The following is a 22,442-nucleotide window of genomic DNA, read 5'->3' on the forward strand; positions in this document are numbered from 1 at the left end:
GAAGAATATCAGAATGCTGGAGGGGGTTCTAAAAACCAAATCTAGAGAAATAAGATGTTCCAGTGATCAATGTCCATCGGTTGAAGATATTCCAGTGATTGATTGATAAAATGTTCCAGTGATCAAAGTCCTTCCTAGGGCTTTTTCCTCTAACCTGCATATGCTCCACATACACAGACTTGGTCAATACAAAAGACATGAAGAACCAAAATTTAATTATTTGGTATTTGAAATACCACACAAGCCAGATGACCTTTCAAGTTTGCTTAACATGTGACCACATCCTACAAAACTTTCCATCTTACCAGATAGGCAGGCGGGCTGGCTGTCACAAATGGCTCTCTTGAAGTCAAAACGGAGGCAGGGCTTTGAAGGACGGAGGCCATGGGGGAGGGGGCTAAGCAACCCAGCAGAAGGGCTGATGCCGACCATCCAGCTCTACACTGAAGCAGCTTCCGTCAGATGCTCTTGCACACAGGTAGTGTACCTGCCAAATGAGGCCTCGCTCCACCTGCATCCCAAACCTGTCAGAAGAGGCCTGGATGCACCCTGGCAAGCTCCTGCCTTTTGCAGTCCATGCTCTGACGCCTCTGAGAAGTTTGAAACTCCTCAAAAACAAAATGAAGAGACCTGGGCAAGTTTAAACCAGAGAAAGCCACAGACAATCACTATCTAAGTACATCTGAGCTGACCCGATGACATGTAGGGAGGTGCATGCTAGTGGAGTGCCAGGGCATTTCTTATTGCTAAATAGCTTTTGGATTTGAGCTGTGGCATGGCAAGGCACAATTTCCCTACACCCACACTGCCCCTCAGAGACATTGGGAGAAATGTCTTTTTTCTTCAGTGGGGCAAATAGCAGCACAGGGTACCTTTTCAGGTTGGAAAAGGTGTGTGTGTGTGGGGGGGAGGAGTTCACCCTTTTCTAGCCACAGTCCAAACCAGGGGGCCCACAGCTCCTGTAGAGCAATTTCAGATCATGTCCTGGAGGTCGTCCAGTGTAATCTTTGGTTTGCCCAAAGCCAAGGGCCATTTATTCTTTGAAGGGTTTTGCCGCTCAGCAGACGCGCAGTTTTCTGATATGAATCTTAAAGCCCTATGCATGGGGGCTTATTGCCCCAAAGAAATCCCAGGAGTAGCAGGAATAAATTACATCAATGAAGAAACCCAGCTAAAATGTGGACCGTCAGAGTCCCTCCCCCCCCCACCCCCGTACACACTGCCAAGGGGGTTCCCGACAGCTTGCAGGTCGTGAGCCACCGCAGCAGTTGCCCAGCACCCGTTTTCTGCCCTTGTCTGCCCCATGGACACCAGAGAAGATGCCTAAGGGGGGAACGGGCAGTGGCAGCAGCCATGGGGAGCCGAAGCATTTTTTTGGTTTTATGGTGCTGTTTTAACGGTATAACGCCTAATTTATTAATATTTTAGTGTTTTATCGCTAAAATATCAATACATTAAATGTTATATCATTTTAAAAGCACCATAAAACAAAAAAAACTCCACTGCGGCTCCCCACTGGAGACTTCCCGCCCCTTGGCCACCTCCGCTGCCTCACCAGCCCAGCAGCAGGATTTTTCATTTGATCCCCTCCGTTCCCAGACACTGCTGCAACTGACCAGAGAGGATGCCAATGGAGGGGGGGGAGGGGAGCTGGCTGTTTTCCCAAGATCTTTACACCTTTGGCAAAAATGGCTTATCTGGGAGGGCTTGGATGAGGGTGGGACATGCGAGAATGGGCGGGGGAAGAGAAACCCTGAAATTGAGGCTATTCACGGAAATTGCCTCGATTAGCTTCACTCTGGGATCGAGGCAAAATTTAAATTTGTGATAAAAGAGGTTCCTGAAACTGCGGGACAAGTGTGGGGCAGCTGCGCGGTGACCCCTGAAGGACGGGAAAATCATGAATAACTCACAAGAAGACCCGGGCAGTGCCACAGGAATTGCACAGCTAATAACCAAGCATAAATTGCCAAGGAGTTCTAGCATCTAGAAAGCTAATTTCCCAAGGAATAAACATTGAAAATAAAATAAATGAAATTTAACTGCAGGAATGAAGCCAGATATATCACAGGAAAAAATCTGTATGTCTTGAAAATTTTCAGAATAGTTGGATATTCACATACATTAAATGCTGCTGAATATCATTTTTGTTTGCTGAATATCATTTTTGTTTGTCCTAATTGATGCATTTTGCCTTATATGTCAGAATGGCGACATATGCTATATAAACATCAGCCAAAGTACATTAAAAAGAATACATAACTGCTCTGTACTGAAGTGTTTAGGGATAAAATTTGGCAAAGTTATGAGGGAAAGATTGGGTGGCTTTTATTTCCATAACTTATTTTAAAGGCCTCTGCCAAGCTGTGAAGAAGAAGAAGAATTGGTTTTTATATGCCGACTTTCTCTGCCACTTAAGGAAGAATCAAACCGGCTTACAATCACCTTCCTTTCCCCTCCCCGCAACAGACACCCTGTGAGGTAGGTGGGGCTGAGAGAGCTCTAAGAGACCTGTGACTAGCCCAAGGTCACCCAGCTGGCTTCATGTGGAGGATTAGCCAGTTCACCGAATTAGCCTCCCCCGCTCATGTGGAGGAGTGGGGAATCAAACCCAGTTCTCCAGAGTCAACCGCTCCAAACCACTGCTCTTAACCACTATACCACGCTGGCTCTACACCACACTGGAGGTCTCCCATCCAAATTCTTGCCAAGGCTGACCCCGCTTACCTTCCGAGATCTGACAAGGTTAGGCTAGTCTGGGCTGTCCAGGTCAGGACAAGTGTCCAGTTCAGCAACCATATTACCCATATAATTTTCATAATTTATCATTTAATAAACATTTTGCTTCCTATTGTCTCAGTGCCCATCTATCCTGCACCTAATATATGCCAAGGTTGTGTCCACCTTTTGCTGGACATGGCCTCACGGTGGTCATCTGCAACTGGGGTTTTTTATGTGGACAAGAGAAAACAGCCACAATTGCCCACTATAGGACAACCGATGGGATCCAGAGCACATTGTCCCATAAGGGAACGGGGCCATATTCCCACTGATTCCACTGCCTGCTGCAGACCTCTGACTCAGCCTTCACTCCACTGCTGAGCCCCTCCCTCCACACCCTCAACTGCACTGCTGCAGTATTAGCATGCCAACTGGGAGCTCGATCCCGGACCTGCCAACTGCATAGAGTTACGTGTGAGTTAATTTTTTTAAGTAGTGTGTCATATTAAAAACTGAAACAGAAAGACGACTGACGAAGTGCCCTGTCGTAAGCCTCAGCCCAAAGGCTGGCGAGTAAACTCCATGCCAGGCTGTCTCAGAGGCATGCCAGCATGCTCCAAAGAGCTGTATGCAGCGAGACCCTGGCAGCAAGCCCCACTGGAGCCCAACTTTGCCAATATAGCACTGGACAGCATCAGGGCCATGCTTCATATTGCCGCAGGTGGAGTCAACTTCCTAAACCCGTCCCATCACGGATCTTATTCTAGCAAAATATTTCATCTCCCAGACCCTCACAGTAGCTCAGTTCAATCCCACAGAGGCCCAAGCAAGGGGGGGGGGGAACCAAACCCCCCACATCTCCCATGCACCAGCACAACTCCCCACCAGGGATGGGCACACTAAGTCTCTGCCCCCCTCAAGCCTTATGCAAACTCTAGTCAAGATACCCGTAGTTCCGATGAACAGGCGCGTTGAAGGGGCCATCTCCATGGCCCACATTGTGCATGCTATGAGCGCAGTCTGGGAAATGCACCTAAAGTGCACTTGGCACAAACTAGGGAGAGAACAACGTAACTTCACTTTCAGGTGCGCCATGGAAATGACATCACACCCCCTATGTTCCCCCAGTCTCCTGCTGGGTGCCAGCCATTGGCTGGCAACCCTAGCTGCATCTTGCCTGTGAGGGGTGGGCACTGTAGGACTGTTACAAGCTTTTGTTTTCCCCTATTAAGGGCCATATAGGAATACAAGCCACATTTCACTGCCAGGCGGTTGCACCATTCCTAAAAGGCTGGACAGAAAAAGTAGCTTGATGTTGTTGCAGAATAGACTGTGGGCAACACACATACACATTAGTAATCCTTTTCTGTGGCATTTGCAAGTTACGTCATTGTGCAACTGACAGCCTTCCAACTAACAGTGGGATCAAGAAAACGTAATCTTTAAGGATCAGCGAAGGATATGAAAAGATGGAGAAAAAAACTTTAGGAATTTCCTCTAGAATTAGAAGTACTAAAATGTTCTGGATGCCTAAATTAATGTATTTATTTCAGACGATACCACTAGGAATTAGTACAAAAAGAAAAATAGAACACTGGAATAGAATAAGAGGGTGGATATTCAATAGCAAAAAATGTAGAATTCAAAAAAGGTTGGTATATAGCCTTAGATCAGAATTGGGTTGGGGTACCCCGGATTTGAATAGCTACTACGCCGCCTTTCAATTAAAGTCATAATTAGAGATAGGAGAAGAAAGTGACCAGAAATGGGTTAGATTTGAAAATAAGATTAACAGTGACATAGGAAGATTTGGCATTTTCTCAAAAGTCTTAAGTAAAGATTTAAAATTAACTATAGGTCCCAGACGTACAGCACTAGAGGTATGGAATAAATGGCAACCTTTATGGCTAGGAAGGACTTCAAGATGGGCTCCGCTAGAGACTATGCATACGAAAATGAGAGAAAGTAAATGGTGGGAAACCCTAAGGTCAAAAGGATATTATAGATTGGGAGATATGTACAGAGGAGGAACCCTAAAACCTTTACAGGAGATATTAGAAGAGATAGGCAAGCAACACTGGCTAAAAACAACAGGCCTTTATAGAAGGGTTAAAATGATTAATGAAAAAGTGGAAATATGGTCAGAGGAACCAATGGAAGAAATATATAAAGAAATGCAAAAATCAAAACAAGGATTGGCAGGAAAAATCTACAGGAAAATGATTTCAAATAAAGATAAGACAATAACATATTTACAAAAAACTTGGAGTAAGGAAGGTCAGATATCAGAAAACACAGCAGGTAAAATTATGAAAGGACTAGAGGAAATAAAAGAGATTAAATTCAATGAATTGGAACATAAATTTTTTACAAAATGGTACAAAACACCAGCACAATTAGCGAATATGTTTCCAGGACTAAGCCCCATGTGTTGGCACTGTAGACAATCTAAGGGTTGGTTTTCCCACATGTGGTGGGAATGCCCAGAGGTTAGGGACTTTTGGACACAAATATTAGACATTATAAGGAGAATATGTAAAGTATCCTTAACCATAGATTTTAAGCTAATGTTAATGAGCACAACAGGGAACTCGGGGATAAACAAGAGGGATCAGGCCATACTCAAGGCTATGTTATTAGCAAGCAAAGCAGTAATAGCTCTGGGTTGGAAGGATAAAAGTAAACGGACTATAGAAATCTGGCACAACTATCTGTTTGAATTTATACAGTCGGATATCGTCGAGATGATGCGCCAGAAGACTTCATGGGAAGACAAGAACAGGGAAATCACGAGTAGATGGAAGACCTACTTAGAGTGGATATCAGTGGAAGGAAGAAAAGACATTCGGTGGAAGATCCAGGCTTTGTGCCCGTGGCTGGGGTGAAGAGACTAAAAATTATAAGGAGAAGGAGTGGGGCTAGGGAGGGGGATGGGAGGGATGGAAGGGAATGAGAAAAGTATGTTATACAAACAATGTATGTAGAATAAGAAATATATGTTTGAAATTTGTATAAAAAGAAACAATAAAAAAAATCTTTAAGGATCAGCGATGGCAAACATTCAGGCTGGTCTGCTCTGCTTGCAATTCCCTCATCCTTTGGATTCTGAGCTTTGTGGAAATCAACTCACAGTCCTAAAATGAAGAAGCAGTTAAATATAGACACAGATGAATATTCAGTATATTTCCTTCCAATTATTTAATACTGATGATTAAGAACAAGGAAATCTATTGACCACCCAGAAGGGAGCAAAAAAAAAAGAGGGCAACTGGTCTAGGACAACTTTCCATCCATGGTGTCTTTATTAAGGAAGACGGAGGTTTTTCTTCTCGGCCCAGCAGCAAGTCAGATCCGTCGGAAGGGCGAAAGCGTGCCAACGGGCCATCCTGGCAGGGGTTTATTTCTGAAGCCACAGCCCCCACTCAGGCTGAGAGGTCTCGAATCCATTCCTCCCCCTGGGAGCGAAAGCGCGCTCATCCTCTTGCTACTGCAAAGAAACTCTACTTGTTTCTCCATAATGCAACCCGTTCAAGTATTTTTCAGGAAATAATGGAAATTGTCCTTGGGAGACGTACAGCTTCACTTCCTTTCAACAATGCACAATGGCAGGCTTTAGCAGGAACAAAGATGACAGGAAGTTAAATGCTCTAATTATCTCTCACAAGGGACTTATTCTTCTGTCATACCTTGCTGGGGCTTTTTGTCTGACAGCAGTCAGCAGACAAGAGTGACCCGCCTTTTATTTCCTGGTCATGAAACGTACTTTTGTTTCAGTCAGAAACTCCACATCAAAGAGCTTTTCTCCACGTGTCAGGGGATCTAAATGGCAGGTTTCATTTGAAGAGATCCAGGTAATCGGGCACCTGACCCTACTGGCCACAGGGGTAAAGCAGAAACTCCTTTCCCAACGACGTGATGGGCTCATCCTGTCCAAAGAAACAGAGTACAGATGAGAACCTACCCTCCAGCATCCATGTACCAGAGATCTAAACCCTATCAAAATTAACAGCTCGTTTCTTCTGACGATCTACCAGTTCCATCGCAGCTGGAAGGTTCACGAACTGCTTAGCATGGCCAACCTGGTCTGGAGTGCTGCTTGGTATGATATTAACAGCTATCCACTGCAGCAGGTTCTTGATGATGGGGTATGAAAGTCACACCACGTCTTCATGGGTGACTCGTACATTTCCGCAAGTCGAGTGCTCGGGCAGCTAAGAGCACATGCCTCTCCCTGCATGCCTCACAAAGGCTGTCTGTTGTCCCAGAGGGGGATTTCTTTGGGAAGCAGAATCTTCCCATTCATGTCTAAGTCCTTTCTTCATGGCCACCTACAAAGATGTAACAACGCTGCCTGGAGAGCCACAACGTGGCTGAGTGTTCGAGGTACAAATATTTCAAACAACAAACAGAACGTTAAACTGTCCATGGCATTGGGAATGAGAGCCCAAAGACGGCCCGTTTCCCACCCCCAAGTCAAAGTAACCTCTTTTCAAATGTACAGAGCTAGTTTTTCAGAACTGAGACCCAAAGAGTCTCAGTTGTTTTGGAAGCAATGAAGATACTTCCAAACTAAAAAAAGAGGGTACTCCGTTCTAACATATTAGAGTTGGAGTTCAAAACAGACAAGGTGCTGGGAAGATCCATAGTCAGATATTCTCAGCATTTTAGGTCCTTTATGCATGGGTACTCGCACTCTCGTTCGCCCCCAGTCTGTCTCAGTTGTTCCTTGGAGTTATGCATGAGTTTTCCATCCATTAGAGATGACCTCGCTGCCAGCCCTCACAAATCCCGGGGCTTCCCGTCCCTCTATTAACCTGCTTCTTCCCTCTCTCCTGAGCTCAACCCGCTTGAAATCCCCGTGCATAAGGCAAAGCGTGAGACAAGGAAGCTTGGGGGAGGGGTGTTTCTCTCACAGAAAGAACTACAGAAAATTACAAAGCGTGTCAAGAGGCGGGGATTCAAATGCTTCCTGCTTCCTGGGAGTTCTTTCTGAGCAGAAGAGAGGCATTTAAGAAATGAGGCCAGGGTTTCTTCTCCCCCCTCCATTCCTTTTAGTGAGCTCTGTTTTGTTTTTGTTTTTTAAAATGCTTTTTTACCCGGTACTTGGGTTTCTGGGGGTGGGGGGTGGGTGATGGACCTTACGCACTTCAGACAATTACAAAACAGCATTTCAAGGGGCGAGGACTCACAAGCTTCTTGTTTTGAGCTTGGAGACTGCTGGTGCAGAGCTTTGCAAGAAGAAACTGTGAGTCCAGCAAGCAATGAAGTAAAACTCCCATGCATAAGCGACCTTAAAAAGCTAAACTGCAGATCTTCGCAATGGGGTAGTACTAGGAGATGGGGGGGGAGAAGTGGGCCCGTCTTTTCCCCTTGCATGCCTCATTGCAGTGCTGTAGTGTGCGTGTAGTTTTGAAGCTGTGGAGGGATTAGCCACCCTTTCACAGTTTCCCCTCTGTGCAGACCCAGTCCAAACAGGAATTATTCTCAACGGCAACTTATTTTTCAAAATGATGGGAAGATCCAATTAGATCCTGTCTGATTGTCTTTGCCCGTATTTTCTAGAAGGGCAGCCTCATCTTGCATTAATCCCACACAAATAAAATTTCAGGCTCCGGAAAGCTTTTACACACTTGCAGAATGAATGACATTTAGTTCTGCTAATAACAACCTCCTGGTGGTCCCCGGCCCAAATAGGGTTGCCAACCTCCAGGTACTAGCTGGAGATCTCCTGCTATTACAACTGATCTCCAGCCAATAGAGATCAATTTCACCTGGAGAAAATGGCCGCTTTGGCGATTGGACTCTGTGGCATTGGAGTCCCTCCCCCCTTCAAACCCCGCCCTCCTCAGGCTCCGCCCCCAAACCCTCCTGCTGGTGGCAACCCTGGGCCCAAAGAGCATGGTGGAACTCCCTTTCTAAAGAGACCAGGGCCCTGCAGGGGATGTCAAAGATGGAGCCATTGCGCCAAAGCAGTTACGGGTTTCCATCAGTGCTGGCCTCCCTACCCCTCCCTTCGCTTACTGTAAATTGTTTTACCCCAAAGGTGGGGATCCTTTTCAGGCCCTGCAGTGGTCTCTACACCTCAACAATGAGCGCCATCTCTTTATTCTCTTTATTGTCTTAATTCCATACTTTGTATGGGGTGGTCAAATTGCTTTTATTTCCATTTTGTGATTTTATTGTGTCTTATTGTGTTTTATTTTTCTGTACTATACTGTGCTGTACTATATTGTACTGTACTATACTGTACTATACCCGCCCTGAGCCCAGCCGTGGCCAGGGATTGAGGGCGGGATAGAATTCAAAACCAATAAAACAAACAAAGGGAAAGGAAAGGGAAAGGGTGCAAAGAAGCTCACCTTGTGGTAATCCACCAAGTCGGCCAGCGTGGAGTGTTGCAGCTGGTCCACGCCCAGGAAGCCGCAGGACTCCCCCGAAGCATCGATCAGGAAGTGTTTGCATCCCTCGGCTGACCGGTAGGAGAGGGCGTAGCCTTTGATCCTCTCACTCACCCGGATCAAAAAAGTCCCAGGCGCTGAATTGCTTAGCAGCTCTTCCGCCTTCTTTGTTGTCAAAATGCCTACATTCCAAAGTCAAAGATCAGCTAAACACGAGAAAACAATTTTGCTGGCTGGTTGTCTCTAAAAACCGCCCCGTGGGCCTTTCCCAAGAACTCAGGAGATCCCTCCAGCTTTCCTTCAGCCCACCGGCCTTCTCTCCTCTCCTCTTTCCCCACTTGACCGGACCTGCTGCTGCTTCTTCCAGCCATGCGAATCCCCCTAGAGATGGAGACTCGAGGAGATGGAGGTCTTGGGCCTCCCTGTGCCATTTTAGCGGCACAGGGCCTGATTCAGACTGGGAGCGCCTGGCAAGGAAATGCATCATGTCCCATATGGTTTCACTCATCACAACTGCCCTTCTATGCCCGGGATTAGCTCTCTAAAAGGGTGGGAGCTCTGTTAGTCTTTTATAGCCAAATGGAACAAAAAGTCCAGAGGCCCCTGAAACACCAACAATGATTTAGAAATTGTTTCACTGCAGTCGTGATTTAGTGATTTTTAACGTAATGGTTATAATTGTATCATTCTAGTGTGAGCTGCTGCCACAAATTCGGGAGCAGTTTTGCTGCCAGAAGGGGCTCTTTCAGCTTATATAGGACCCTGGCTGTGCAGCCAGCAGAATGGGGTTTTGGGATTGTTCTGTTGACAGGATTTGTTCCCGTCACCAAAATGTGGATTGCATGTGAATCATTCCCCTGGCAGGGTGCAAATGCTGCTGTTGTAGGAATGGCTCACAGAGACCCCTGGGATTATTTATAGTGCACCATCAAAGAGCCCTTGCTGGTCAGACGGAACGGCAAGCACCTGCCCCACTAGTGTTCACAGGCGGCATTTCAAGTGGGAGAGAAAATCAGGGGGAACAAGAGCAAAGAGGGGAAAGGGTCCTCTCAGGCTCCCTTCCTCTCTCTTACTCACCGTGGAACCACGGGGCGACTCGGCCCGTCGCCTTCTCAAAGCCTGCTCGGAGAGGCAGCTGGTCTACCTGGAACCACTGAATGATGCTCTCCTGAGTGGAACTTGAAGGGCTTCTCTGCACGTCCGGCTTTCTGTCATGGCAAAGGAATTGGGGGCTCAGAGGGGGTGCAAAGAGCATCTGTTTTGTACTATCTGGGAAACTTCTATAAACACACACGTTAATACTTTAGACGGCAGCACGTCCTGGACCCAGATGATTCCTTTTTTTTTTATGAATCTCTCAATGCCTCTTACAAATTTTACCTCTTTGTTCCCTTACTAATTATCGTCTCTCATTTCATATTACAAACCTCCCCACTCTTCCACAGACTAGTTCCACTGCTTCACACCCACGCTTCCGCCCTTTTGTCTGTGCTCCCTGCTTTGCGTCTTCACATAACCCACACTGTCTCACTTGTGAGCTGGTTTGCCTGGCCCTGGGAAGCATGATCAGATCATACCAAAGCACTCCGGGTGTGTGTGTGTGGGGGGCTGCTCTCCTTAACCAGTCCCCCTCAGAGGCACTCAAACCCCATCAGGTGAGAGTATTCCCCAGTCCAATGACAAAGAGTTGTGGAAAGTGGCACCGATCCTAATCTTGACTGGGAACACTGACATCCGATCTTCTTCTTGGCCCATCAGCCTACACTGAGAGCAAATAGATTCACAAACACGGTCATGTCACACGACAGGTTTTCCTGTCATTTTCTTTCCTCGGTGCCCCAGCAGTAGCCATGACCCCAAGGCTTTTCTGGTTAAAAACAAATAAACCAGCAGTTGAACATCGTTAGGACAGTGTCTCTGCCAGGTTCGCTGAATTACCAGCTTTTATTCTTTCTTTTTTTTAAAGTAATCCCATAGACTCTTTTCTTGCTCATATCTGTCTTTCCCTTGTATCCACGAGACTTCCTTTTTTTTCCTTTTTTTTTAAAGGAAGCTGGGAATGGATGGAAGGTTTGAGGCTACTGAGGCTTCTGCACTTCTCACTCAGGGTTCTTCCAAATGCCAACTTTGTCCAACCACCTCTGTGCTTTGGCGAGTGACTGCTGCCCCAATGCACCAACATGCTGGATGCCCACGCTCGACTTGCCAGTCCAGCTCACTGCCAGTCCAAGGATACAAGCAAGGGTCAGCACCAATCAATCAATCTTTATTAAAAACAGTTGGATGATGTTTTATGAAGGCCTATGGCCACATACAAATAAATTCCTCACTATTAAAAACAGTCATAGTCCAGCCCAGCATAATTTACCATTAAAAGCCTTAGTGTTACGCTCTACCCACAGGTTAATACAAATAGTAAAAAAGTTGTTTGGACTCTGTAAACTATATAGACTATATAAACTACCCATTAAAATTATTGACACACCGGTGTTCTCAGCAGCATCTGGCGGATTCTACAGGTTGCTGCTCTAAGCTGTTTCTACTGTAACCTGTGGATTTTCGTAAGCAACACTTTAGTTTGCTCCTGACCCGAATGGCTGGAATGCCGAGTAAGCCAGGGGGAGATAAACTTAGAACGAACCTCTTGGTATAATGGACAGCGTAGCAGGACATGCTCTGTTGTTTCAATTTCCTTTAAAGCACAGGGACATATCCTATCCTCCAGGGGAACCTTTCTGTATCTCCCATCCACAACTGCCGAGGGAAGAGCTTGACATCTGGCAAGGGTGAATGCTTTCCCATATCTAAAGATCTCTAATTGGGAAAGGTAGGCGGCAGGAGAGGCTATATATCTGTTCTGCTGACAGGAAAGTTGGTCCCTTCTCTAGATCTTTTTGGCGCTCCATATCCAATATCCTTTGTTTTATAGTTTGCCTCGCCTGATCATATCCCATTTCCAGGGCTGATTGAGGGGAGAAGCCCATTTCGGCCAACTTGCCTCTGACTGCCTTCAGCCATGTAGACTGATAATTATCTCAAAGAATCAAGGGGGTTAGGCCTTGAGGTTTTAGGTTTAACTTAGGCCAGAGATAGATCGAAGCAAGACATGCTGGGATGAGAACAGAATAATCGTCTCGCTGTCTCAAGATAATCTGCTTCACCATTTTGTTTCCAAAGGCCCAGAAGCAAAAAGTTAGGCCAGTCCTCCCCCACCCCCCTGACGTTCAGACTTGCTTCCATTCAGCAGTCATGGCTAGTGCCTGTATAGCTCTATTGCCAGCTATCTAAGCTTCGACTGCATCCCACACAAAGCATGAGGGTAAGTGACTCAAGTGCGGCAGCGCTCTGCTAAAGGACCTTCAGCAAAGAGAGTTGCTCAACACAAGCACACAACCAGGACAAGAGATTTCCTGTCTCCCTTGCAAGCACCTTAAAGGGCCCTATGAGAAATGGCAGTTCTGCAAGACAGACGACCAGAGCATGGCCCGCCGGAACTGCCATGCTTGCGGCCTCAAATATCCCTCCTTCCTTCCATCTCGGCCAGACCGTTGGATTACTCACCGAGCCAGTGGTCCGTTGGCTAACCTGGCTGTGGGAGGGAGGGTCTTGGGCTTTGGTGGCAGAGGCGGGGGAGGAGGGAGCGCCCGCCTCTGCTCCCCCTTCTCACAGGGCCTGGAAACGCCCACGGCTTCCCCCTTGGGCTTGCCTTGCAATGAGAGCCTCTTGTAGTCGTCTCGCGCGTGTTTGGCAAGGGAACGGCGCCGTTCGTCGGCTGCTTTGGATCGCCTCACTGCAACCAGAGGAGCAAGACTGTTCACCGGTCCATTGAGGAATGAACAAAAGTGTAGCAGCCACCCAAAGATCTCCCGTTAATAATTGGCTTCCAGATTGTAAGGGAAGAAGGGGAAGGAAATATCTGCCTAGCTACAGGCTTCCTTACTGTGTGCTAAGTAATTGGGTCAAGAGTCATGGAGGGTTACAGTGAACCATAACACAGAACTGGGTGAAACTGTTACTATACTGCCGCCTCTCTGTCTGTAATACAATCAGATATGCCCTGATGGGCTGTCATAACTTGAATTTGGATAAATATCTCTCCCTCAGTAAAATCTGGATTCAGAGATTTTGGCTTGGTAGAGCATCTGGGTCACAGCTGCCAAATAACTGTTTTCTTGAAATAACGGTCTCAAGTCTCTTTCCCCCCACGAACCCCAGTTTTCCATAACATTACTTGGTGCCGTGAACTCGCAAAGGGGGGAAAGACGGGGTGTTGGACCCCTCTGGCTCACTCGGTTAGGGCTGCCAGGATCGGGGTGCCTTTGAGTTCTTTCTGGCGCCGCAACCCTTTTTGGTTGAGAAGGTTATGCACGGACACCCTGATCCTGGCTGTGAGCAGGGAGCTGTTGGAACCTGACAGGACCGCAAGAACCAGTTCTGCACCTCCGGAGGAAATAAGGTGAGAGTTGGAAAGGGATTTTAGTTCAGTCTGGTTACCCTCTGCGTTCAGAGGAAGAAAAGTCTGATCAGGAGAGGAGGGGAAAGGGGGGAAACCTGTCTGGGCTGTGCAGCAACCAGGATGTGCTTGAAGGGGGGGGGGAAACACCCTTCTGAGGCTTGGGGAGACTTGGAAAGTTAATGAGGCTTGCCAAGAGCTTTGCAGAAATTGCCACCTCACAAGCAACGAGAAACATCTTTTGGGTTTTGGATCTGTTCTCCTGACGGCTGAAGAAAGCAAAGAAGATTTTTGAGGGTTTGAGAAAGGGGACAATGGTTGCTAATTAGGTTCTGAAATATTTACTCAGTCTGTCAATAGGTCTCTTTCCCCCCACGAACCCCGGTTTTCCATAACAAAAGGAACAACCTTCAACCTCCATCCTCCGTAATGACGCCCAAGATAGCTCACAGCACGTCACAGCAACATAAGACACATGAAAAACATCTCCATTGCAATATCCTACAATCCACAGAAAGAAGACAGTCGCCCCATCGCAGAGCACGGGAGCTCAGTAAGACACCTCCGAGGCCATTCCAGAGGGTTGAGGCTGTGAGTGAGAAGGGGGTCCGCCTGAAGGAAGAATGAAGCTGGCACAGGGGTTCATATCCACAGAGACCATCCTGCAGATATGTGGCCCCAGGTCACTTTTTTGGGGGGTGCTCAGGCAGCCCCTCCACAAGGGCAGGATTTGGGGAGGGGAGGGACTTCAATGCCATAGAGTCCAATGGCCAAAACGGCCATTTTCTCCAGGTAAACTGATCTCTATCGGCTGGAGATCAGTTGTAATAGCAGGAAATCTCCAGCTAGTACCTGGAGGTTGCCAAACCCCTAGGGGTTTTTGTTATGACCCCCCCCCCAAAAAAAACTCTTTTTTGGGTAACAGCAATGTCCCCAAGGCAGTTCACTGTGCCAGTGCAGAAGAAGGGCTAAGGAGGGTGTTTCTTTTCATTCAGACACAAACTGTACCTTCTCTTCTGGGCACATGAAAAAAAAAACACCCTCTCGAGGCCCTCTTGGGAGTGGGGGGTGCCCACAGACCTTTCTGGAAATTCTAGCCTGCAAACCTTTCTAGCCTCCAGGTTCAACCAGGCTGAGGACTTCTGCTCTAGGGCCTCAGGCAGAGGTCTTTTCCCAGCCCTGCTGCTTAATATGCTTTCTACTGGGAATGCCAGTAACTGAACAGGAACCCTTCTTGCAGACAGCCAGTGTGGAACAGTGAGATATAATTTCAGTCTAGGAGAGGGGAGACCTGGTTCAGTTCTGCAACGAAACTTACTGGGTGATTCTTCAACCAGTTGTTTCATCTCAGCTTTTTCTGTTTCAAAGGGTAGTTGTGAGTAACAAATGGGGAAGGAGAAGTCATGTATGCTACCTGAAGCATCCAATGCATGTGCTCTTCCATTGAGGTTTGGTCCCCTCCCAAAGGTTTCTGATAATTATATGCCAAAGATATCGCCACATAGGAGAATGTTTCAAACAGGAGAATGGTGGAGGAGAGTTCTCTCATGGCAAAATCTCGCCAGGGAAACCATTCTGTAAATCGACCCTGAAAACCCTGCCCTCACATCAGAGTGCCTTACAAGATTCCTTTCCTTTTATCCCTTAGAAGCTCTTTGATCAATTGATCTTGAGCAGCATATATCTAGTGTTGGAGGGATATAAGGACTGAAACAAATCTTGCCACTGACAATGTAGCCTTGGGGTTCCTATAGCTTAGTAAAAAAGGCATTATGTCAGTCACAGAGGCATTGGATTTGTATATTAAAAGGGGGGAAATATAGTGCGATCGAAGTTCCTCGTAAAAGCGGCATTCCAAAAGGGCAAGGGCTAATGTGTCAATAGAGCCAGAAGAGCAAGGGCAGATCCTGTCTGAGTATGGTATATTCAGAATTCTGCCCTGCATTACCATAGAAGGGTTAGCATTCAATCTAGCCAAGCAAAAAGCTCTACAGAGACGAGGAGTTGTCAGATAATATGCATAGGCAGGCAGACCATGTGGAGGGGGTATTCCGAAGAACTGGGATGAACAGATGCGACGAGCACAAAAAGTAGTGCTGTTATAATCGAGCTCTTTAATGCACTTTTTAATTTTGGTAAAAGCTTCAGTTTTCCCAAAATCTAATAACATATCCTGCGAGAAGCCCAACAATGACAGTTTCTCATCTAAATTTTTTTGCCATGAGGATTTAAAAGGGTCATGCTTCAGAGAAGCTAAAGTGCTAAAGCACCTCAGTGCTAAAGCACAGTTTAAGGTGTAGTTTAAAGGCGGCCAACCACGCCCTAGCTTCAAGTGACATTTGGCCAAACTTGAAACGAAGAGTAACGCCAGCAACACATCGAGGGGCATTTAGGAGTTTTCGTAAGAACTGAAGCAGTGGACGATCTATAGATTCATTGATGACTGTAATCCAGATGGCAACACCAAAGAGGATAATTGGGGTAATTTTCAGGTTAAAAACCTGAATAGCCCCTGGAATATATTTGCCATCTTTGGTGTGAAAAAAATTGACAATAGCACCAACCCCAGGTTTAATTTTGTTGGACACTGCTTTTTGATGGGCATTCCAATTAAGTTATGGGAAAACAGAATGCCAAGGTAAACAATCTCCTTGACTTGGTCTACCTCAAAGCCATCTAATACCCAGCGAAAAAGAGGCATTTTTCTCCTCTTAGTGAAGATCATAATCTTAGATTATGATGGTTTATTTTAAGACCTTCCCTAGAGCAGTACTCAGAAAAAGTTTGCAAAGACCTTTTCAAACCATTTCTTGTGCGGGACAGGAGAACTGCATCATCAGCATAGAGTAGAATTGGGGTGGGATGACTTGCAAGCTTTGCGGGGAGGCAAAACTCTGAGAAATTGGTTGCCATATCATTCAGGTATAGATTAAACAAGAGAGGAGCAAGGAGGCAACCTTGTCTAACTCCCTTGACCAGTTCAAAGGGCTCGGTTAGTTCTCCTTGGTTGCCACAGCGAACCTGAGCTGTGAGGCCAGTATGAAATTGCTGAATAAGCCATAGTAACCTCCTATCCATAGTAGGTTGATAGTTTCAACCATAGCCTCTCCCTCGGGATGGTATCAAAAGCTCCCTTAAGATCCATAAAACCCGCATAAAAGGTGCCATTTCGGGGGGAGGAATATTTCTTGGCTAGATGGGAGAGCACTAAACAGTGGCCTGTGACAGACCAACCCCTTCTAAAGCCAATCTGTTCCCAGCCAAGGATGTTATTACTCTCAACCCAGTCCAACAGCCTCTAATAAGTAGGAGGAATACAATTTGCCTAAGCAAGACAAAAGGCTGATTGGACGATAACAGCTTGGGTCAGAGCGCTGACCCTTTTTAAAGATTGAGACGATAATAGTATGTCTCCAAGATTTTGGAATGGCTCCTGATGCATTAATTTGTGTAAATACAGGAGCAAGAATATTGGCCCACCATTCGCTGTTGACTTTAAAAAGTTTGTAGGGAATTAGATCAGGATCTGGGGCTTTGCCTGAGCGTAGGCGATCAATGAGCGGTTTAATTTCCTTAGGAGACACATCTGGCCAGGAATTCAACAAAATAGAAGGTACTACAGGTATAAGTCCCTGGTTTTCCACAGAGTAGGAGAAGAGGCTCTTGAAGTAAGCTACCCAGACCAATGACGGGATACATGCGGGGACTCTGGCATAGCCATTACTTAAAGAATTCACAGTCCGCCAGAGGGTTGAATTATCATTGTTGTTTATAGCTGTAATCAAGCTCCTCCAATTTTTATATAGGGCCTCTTTTTTCCTCCAGTTTACCAAGTCCTTGTAGTTCTTTTTAATAGTTAACAATTCCTTCAATACTGAAATAGTATTTTTCCTTCTGAATTCTCTATGTTTCCTGGTTATTGCTCGTTTGAGTAGTCTACACTCACGGTAAAACCAAGAATTTCGTTTGTATAAAGCATACAAGCTTGAGGGGATTTCTTTAGTAAATAAAGGTTTAAATAAATCAATTAATCTGAAAAAAACATTTAAGACAGTAGCTGCAGACTCTTGCTCAAGGAGGGCAGCTTTTAACGAAGTCACCTCCAAAAGCTGCATTTTGCCACGCACCAAGGAATCAAGCTCAGGGCTCCAGTAAACACGAGCTAGGGCTTTTTGGGATTGGTGCAATATTTGATGGTAGGACGATATTAAGTGTTGAACACATAATTGGTTGATTGAAAGAGAGATAGGGAGATCTTACAAGATTCCAGCCAGATAGGATCTTCTTTGTCTGCATTCTGCACTGACACGTCCACAGGATTTATGGCCACTTCTCCTTGCGTCTGGCTCTGATTCATGGTGGTCCTCATCTGTGCATCTTTCCTCTGCTGCACATAGAAGAAAATGCTCAGTGCATCAATCGCCTCCCTCTTTTTCTAATTACATTTGACATTAATAGTGTTTCTTCTCATTCAAACACAATGAATCCCTTCTCTTCTGGACACATGAAAAAGGATCTTCCCATCAATGCTGTTTTGTGGTGGCGCCTGCCACCCTTTCTCAAAATCTCACTTGGGTCTGTTAGGGTCACAAGCTTTCATAGATATGTTCAAGCTTTAATCACAGGTTACTAGGGTTGTGCATATCGATATGCCCAAACCAAAAATAAACCTGAAATTAGCTGTTTCGGTAATTTTCAGGTTGCGGGTTTAAAAAGGTAAAGGTTCCCTGTGCAAGCACCGGGTCATTCCTGACCCATGGGGTGATGTCACATCCCGACGTTTAATAGGCAGCCTATGTTTACAGGGTGGTTTGCCAGTGCCTTCCCCAGTCATCTTCCCTTTACCCCCAGCAAGCTGGGTACTCATTTTGAAAATGTCTTTTCAAAATATTCCATGTAAATGTTTGCTATTACTGGACTGAGAGGAAATCCCATAGCAAACTTTTACATGGAATATTTTGAAAAGACAGCATTAGAATCGGCACCTTACAAACCTACAGTCTGGTTCAGGTTCGTGGATGATACATTTACTATTTGGAGCCATGGTGAAGAAAAATTAATGGACTTTCTAAACCATCTCAATAATATCCATCCAAACATTCAGTTTACCATGGAAAAACAAATTGAGGGTAAACTCCCATTTCTTGATACCCTCGTCATCCGTAAAACAAACTTTCAGTTAGGTCACAAGGTCTACCGGAAACCAACTCACACAGATTGCTACTTACACAAAAACTCCAACCCCCCCCCCCGACAGAAAAGAGGAATAATCAAAACATTAATGGACCGTGCAAGACGGATCTGTGAACCACAGTTTCTCAAGGAAGAAATTAATCATCTAAATCATGCACTGCTAGCAAACGGCTATTCCAGAAATGAAATCAAAAGGGCCATTAAACCAAACAAAAATCAGAAAACTCAGGAAAAACAGTCTCCCATAGGAAAGGTATTATTGCCATTTATTAAAGGAGTCACTGATAGGATGGAGAAACTTTTGAAAAAACATAACCTACAAACAGTGTTTAAACCCACCAAGAAAATACAACAGATGCTACGATCAGCAAAAGACAAAATAGACCCCCTCACCTCTGCAGGAGTATATCGTACACCCTGCAGTTGTGGACAAGTTTACATCGGGACCACACAACGCAGCATACAAACAAGGATAAAAGAACATGAAAGATACTGCAGACTTGGCCAACCTGAGAAACCAGCAGTGGCTGAACATGGACTGACCCAAACAGAACACAGGGTCTTATTCCAAGACACTGAAATACTGGACAATTCTATTAACTATTTTGTCAGATTGCACAGAGAAGCCATTGAAATTCATAAATATCAGCACAACTTTAACAGAAAAGTAGAGAGTTTAACAATGAATAAGGCTTGGCTTCCTGTCCTGAAAACCTCCAGACTAACAAAGACTACAGTCCACAATAGTCATGCGGATTAGCCTTGGATTCCACATGTTATCAGATCACTTCAGGATACAATGATTCCACATTAACATACTACACCCTCATTAGCACATTATCTTGATACTTACAGGACAATGATTTGCACATTACCTTTAATACTTTGCAGGACAATGAGTCAGCTCAAACCCAACCCCCTTCTGACTATATATTACTCTTCCTACACACTTGACACTGAGGGACACTGTCCTTCAGTGTTACTCCTCTGAAGATGCCTGCCACAGCTGCGGGCGAAACGTCAGGAAAGAAAATACCAAGAACACGGTTACACAGCCAAGATAACCTACAGGAACCAATGAACTCTGACCGTGAAAGCCTTCAACAATAGCCGAATAAATATTTGGCTTTTTCGGGTTCAACTATTCGTCTTTGCCCAGGTGCACGGCTCTGTTCTTCTCCCATTTTTCTATCTTTTTTTGACTGGTTTTTTTAGGGCCTCATAGTTGGGGCCCTTTTGAGGTCAGGGTCATGTAATTGGAGCCAACTTGGTCTGACCAACTGACAGCGACCTGATCTGCACTTTAAAAGATGGGACTAAACCAGTGCCATCCGGATATACCCTCCAAGTAAAAAAGACCACTTCTACAGCTACTTACCAGGCTTCTGAAGAAGAATCCTCACCTGCGCGAATGAGCAATCTTCTTCACAAGAGCTGCCTTGGTTATGACTTCGGCTTGCTCCGGTATCACCCCCCCGCCCCGGAAAACGTTGCTCTGAAACTGAAGGTCACTCCGAGTTGTCACACCTCCCACCTTTTTAATGGTAGCTGAATAGTGTTATAACAATCTATGTATCAGATTCTCTTAATTCCCAGCTTTAATTTTTTTAAATGTAAGTCTCCAGTCTCTTTCATTGTGGGCATATAAGGGGAAAGGCTCCAAAGAGAAAGGGGATAAATTACTTTTAAAATAAATGAAACCTGGGAATTCAGAGAGCCCAGTATGCAGACTGTTACCATGATGTTACAACATTCAATTGCCATTAAAAAAACCTGAAAGAGCCCTGGAGGCACAGAGTGGTGGCAGCTGCTGCTGGAGGACTGGGGCAGGGAAACTGCAGGGAAACCTGCCATGAGGAAGCCCTGTTAGTTTACACCTTCTTGTCTTGACTTGTGCTTTGAATGTGGCTCATGCCAGTACTCCACATGCCGCACTAGCCTTTGTCTGCATAGCTTGGTTCCAGAAACACACCAATATTTCCTTACCTTCCGTGACTGACTGATGGAATCTGCCAGCATCTGCTCGACACCTCTTGATTTACTAATGGCAGTCTGAAACCAACCAAACACAAGATGATCAGTGGAGACAACTGTGATCCTCCTGAGTGCTCAGAAGGCCAATCGGCGTTGGAGGAACCAGCCTCTTTGAGATGGGGGCTAAACCTCCCGAAAAGGAGCCAGCTGGCAGTCTGGGATGCTGTCAGCTCCAAGAGACAGATCCTAGAGCTGGGGGGCCTTTTGTTGTTGTTGTCTTTACCAGCTTGTCTATCTTGAGACCTGAAGTAGCTCAAGTCCCCACGAAGCCAGAAATGACTTTTTGCAAATGATGATGAAATTGGAGCTGCCAATGCTCGGCCTATGAGGAGACTCCGGGGCCGTGGAGATATTTCCAGTGGACTCATTGTTAATTCACATCTGCTTTCCTGAGCATTTTTACTGAAGAACTGAGCTGTGCATTTCCCCTGTCAGCCCCTTAGGATGGGGACCTCTTAGTAGATTATGTGGCTCTCTATAAAGTCACATACTGTAAATTGATGGTGCTGCATTAATAAGAATAACAATAATAATGAGAAGACTTTGTGTCAGTTAATGGGAAACAGGTGAATTAGCTCCTCCTCCACGGCAGCAGTTCAGGTTCAGAGACTGTGGAGTGCCCAGTTCCCAAGGAACCAAAGAAGCAAGCCAAGCCGCCCACCAGAGTGGAAAGGGTTTCAGTATCACTCTCACAGAGAGAAAACGCCTTCTCCAACCCCAGCTGTACATCAGATCTGCCTCCTGGGAAGCTGGGGGTGGAACGAGGCAGAGGCAGTCAGCAAGAGCAGCTCTCCTTACTGCCGCCGGGCGATGTGGACTCAAACCCAGAACCTGAGGCCTTGGCTCTGGGGCCTGGTTCTGTGTGCCAGCAGAACAGCCAGTTCCAGCCACAACATCTGGCTCAGCTACGGTCACCAGTTCCCTCTTCACCACCGGTGGGAGGTTTTTGGGGTGGAGCCTGAGGAGGGCGAGATTTGGGATGGGGAGGGACTTCAATGCCCCAGAGTCCAATTGCCAAAGTGGTCATTTTCTCCCGGAGAACTGATCTCTGTCGGCTGGAGATCAGTTGTAACAGCGGAAGATCTCCAGCTAGCAACCCTAGGCTCAGCCTCCTGAGCACCCTCTTCAAAATGGCCTGCAGAGAAAGTACAGCTGGCTCAATGGGACCCATAGAGAGCTGGTGGAGAGCCTGATACGATCTCGCCTGAAGGTGTAAAGCAGCCACCCCCTAGGCTCCGCACATCAGCCCCGGCAAATTGTCCTGAGTGTCAAGACGGGGCACATGGCCCCCAGCATCTGTTTGATCTCCCGCTTTCTTTTATCCTCAGACTGCCTTTCTGCTTCTGAGGCCTCACTTGGTCTTGAGCACACTTCACACACACACACACACACACACACACACACACACACACACACACACACCAATAAATCCAGACTCAGCTCTGTTTCTGCAGTAGCCTCCAGACCGTCACTCGCACCCGCCGTGACTTGGAGTTTTCTAAGCTCGAACCATCTCTCATCCTGGCTCCTGGCCATGTCTGAAGTGTAGACGCCTGACCTGATGTTTGCTGTGGGGGTCTCTCTAGGTGGTGTCTTTGGCCTGTCTGCTGAACCCCCTGCCTGAAACCCCAAAAGTCACCAGT

General features: G+C 46.2%; 1 protein-coding gene across 1 annotated transcript in view; it reads right to left on the minus strand.

Annotated features, from left to right (window-relative positions):
- Window positions 1-6,590: 6,590 nt before the first annotated feature.
- The window catches only part of SH2D4A (SH2 domain containing 4A), a 35,173-nt gene continuing 19,321 nt past the window's right edge, over window positions 6,591-22,442 (minus strand). Inside the window, exons 4-9 of the mRNA XM_056857851.1 lie at window positions 20,752-20,817; window positions 17,833-17,959; window positions 12,705-12,909; window positions 10,197-10,351; window positions 9,081-9,301; window positions 6,591-6,647 (exon numbers count right to left, since the gene is read on the minus strand). Of these exons, the coding sequence (XP_056713829.1) occupies window positions 6,591-6,647; window positions 9,081-9,301; window positions 10,197-10,351; window positions 12,705-12,909; window positions 17,833-17,959; window positions 20,752-20,817 (831 nt within the window). The remainder of the gene's footprint in view (window positions 6,648-9,080; window positions 9,302-10,196; window positions 10,352-12,704; window positions 12,910-17,832; window positions 17,960-20,751; window positions 20,818-22,442) is intronic.

The sequence above is a fragment of the Euleptes europaea genome, chromosome 11 (genome assembly GCF_029931775.1).
Source record: "Euleptes europaea isolate rEulEur1 chromosome 11, rEulEur1.hap1, whole genome shotgun sequence".
Classification (NCBI taxonomy): domain Eukaryota; kingdom Metazoa; phylum Chordata; class Lepidosauria; order Squamata; family Sphaerodactylidae; genus Euleptes; species Euleptes europaea.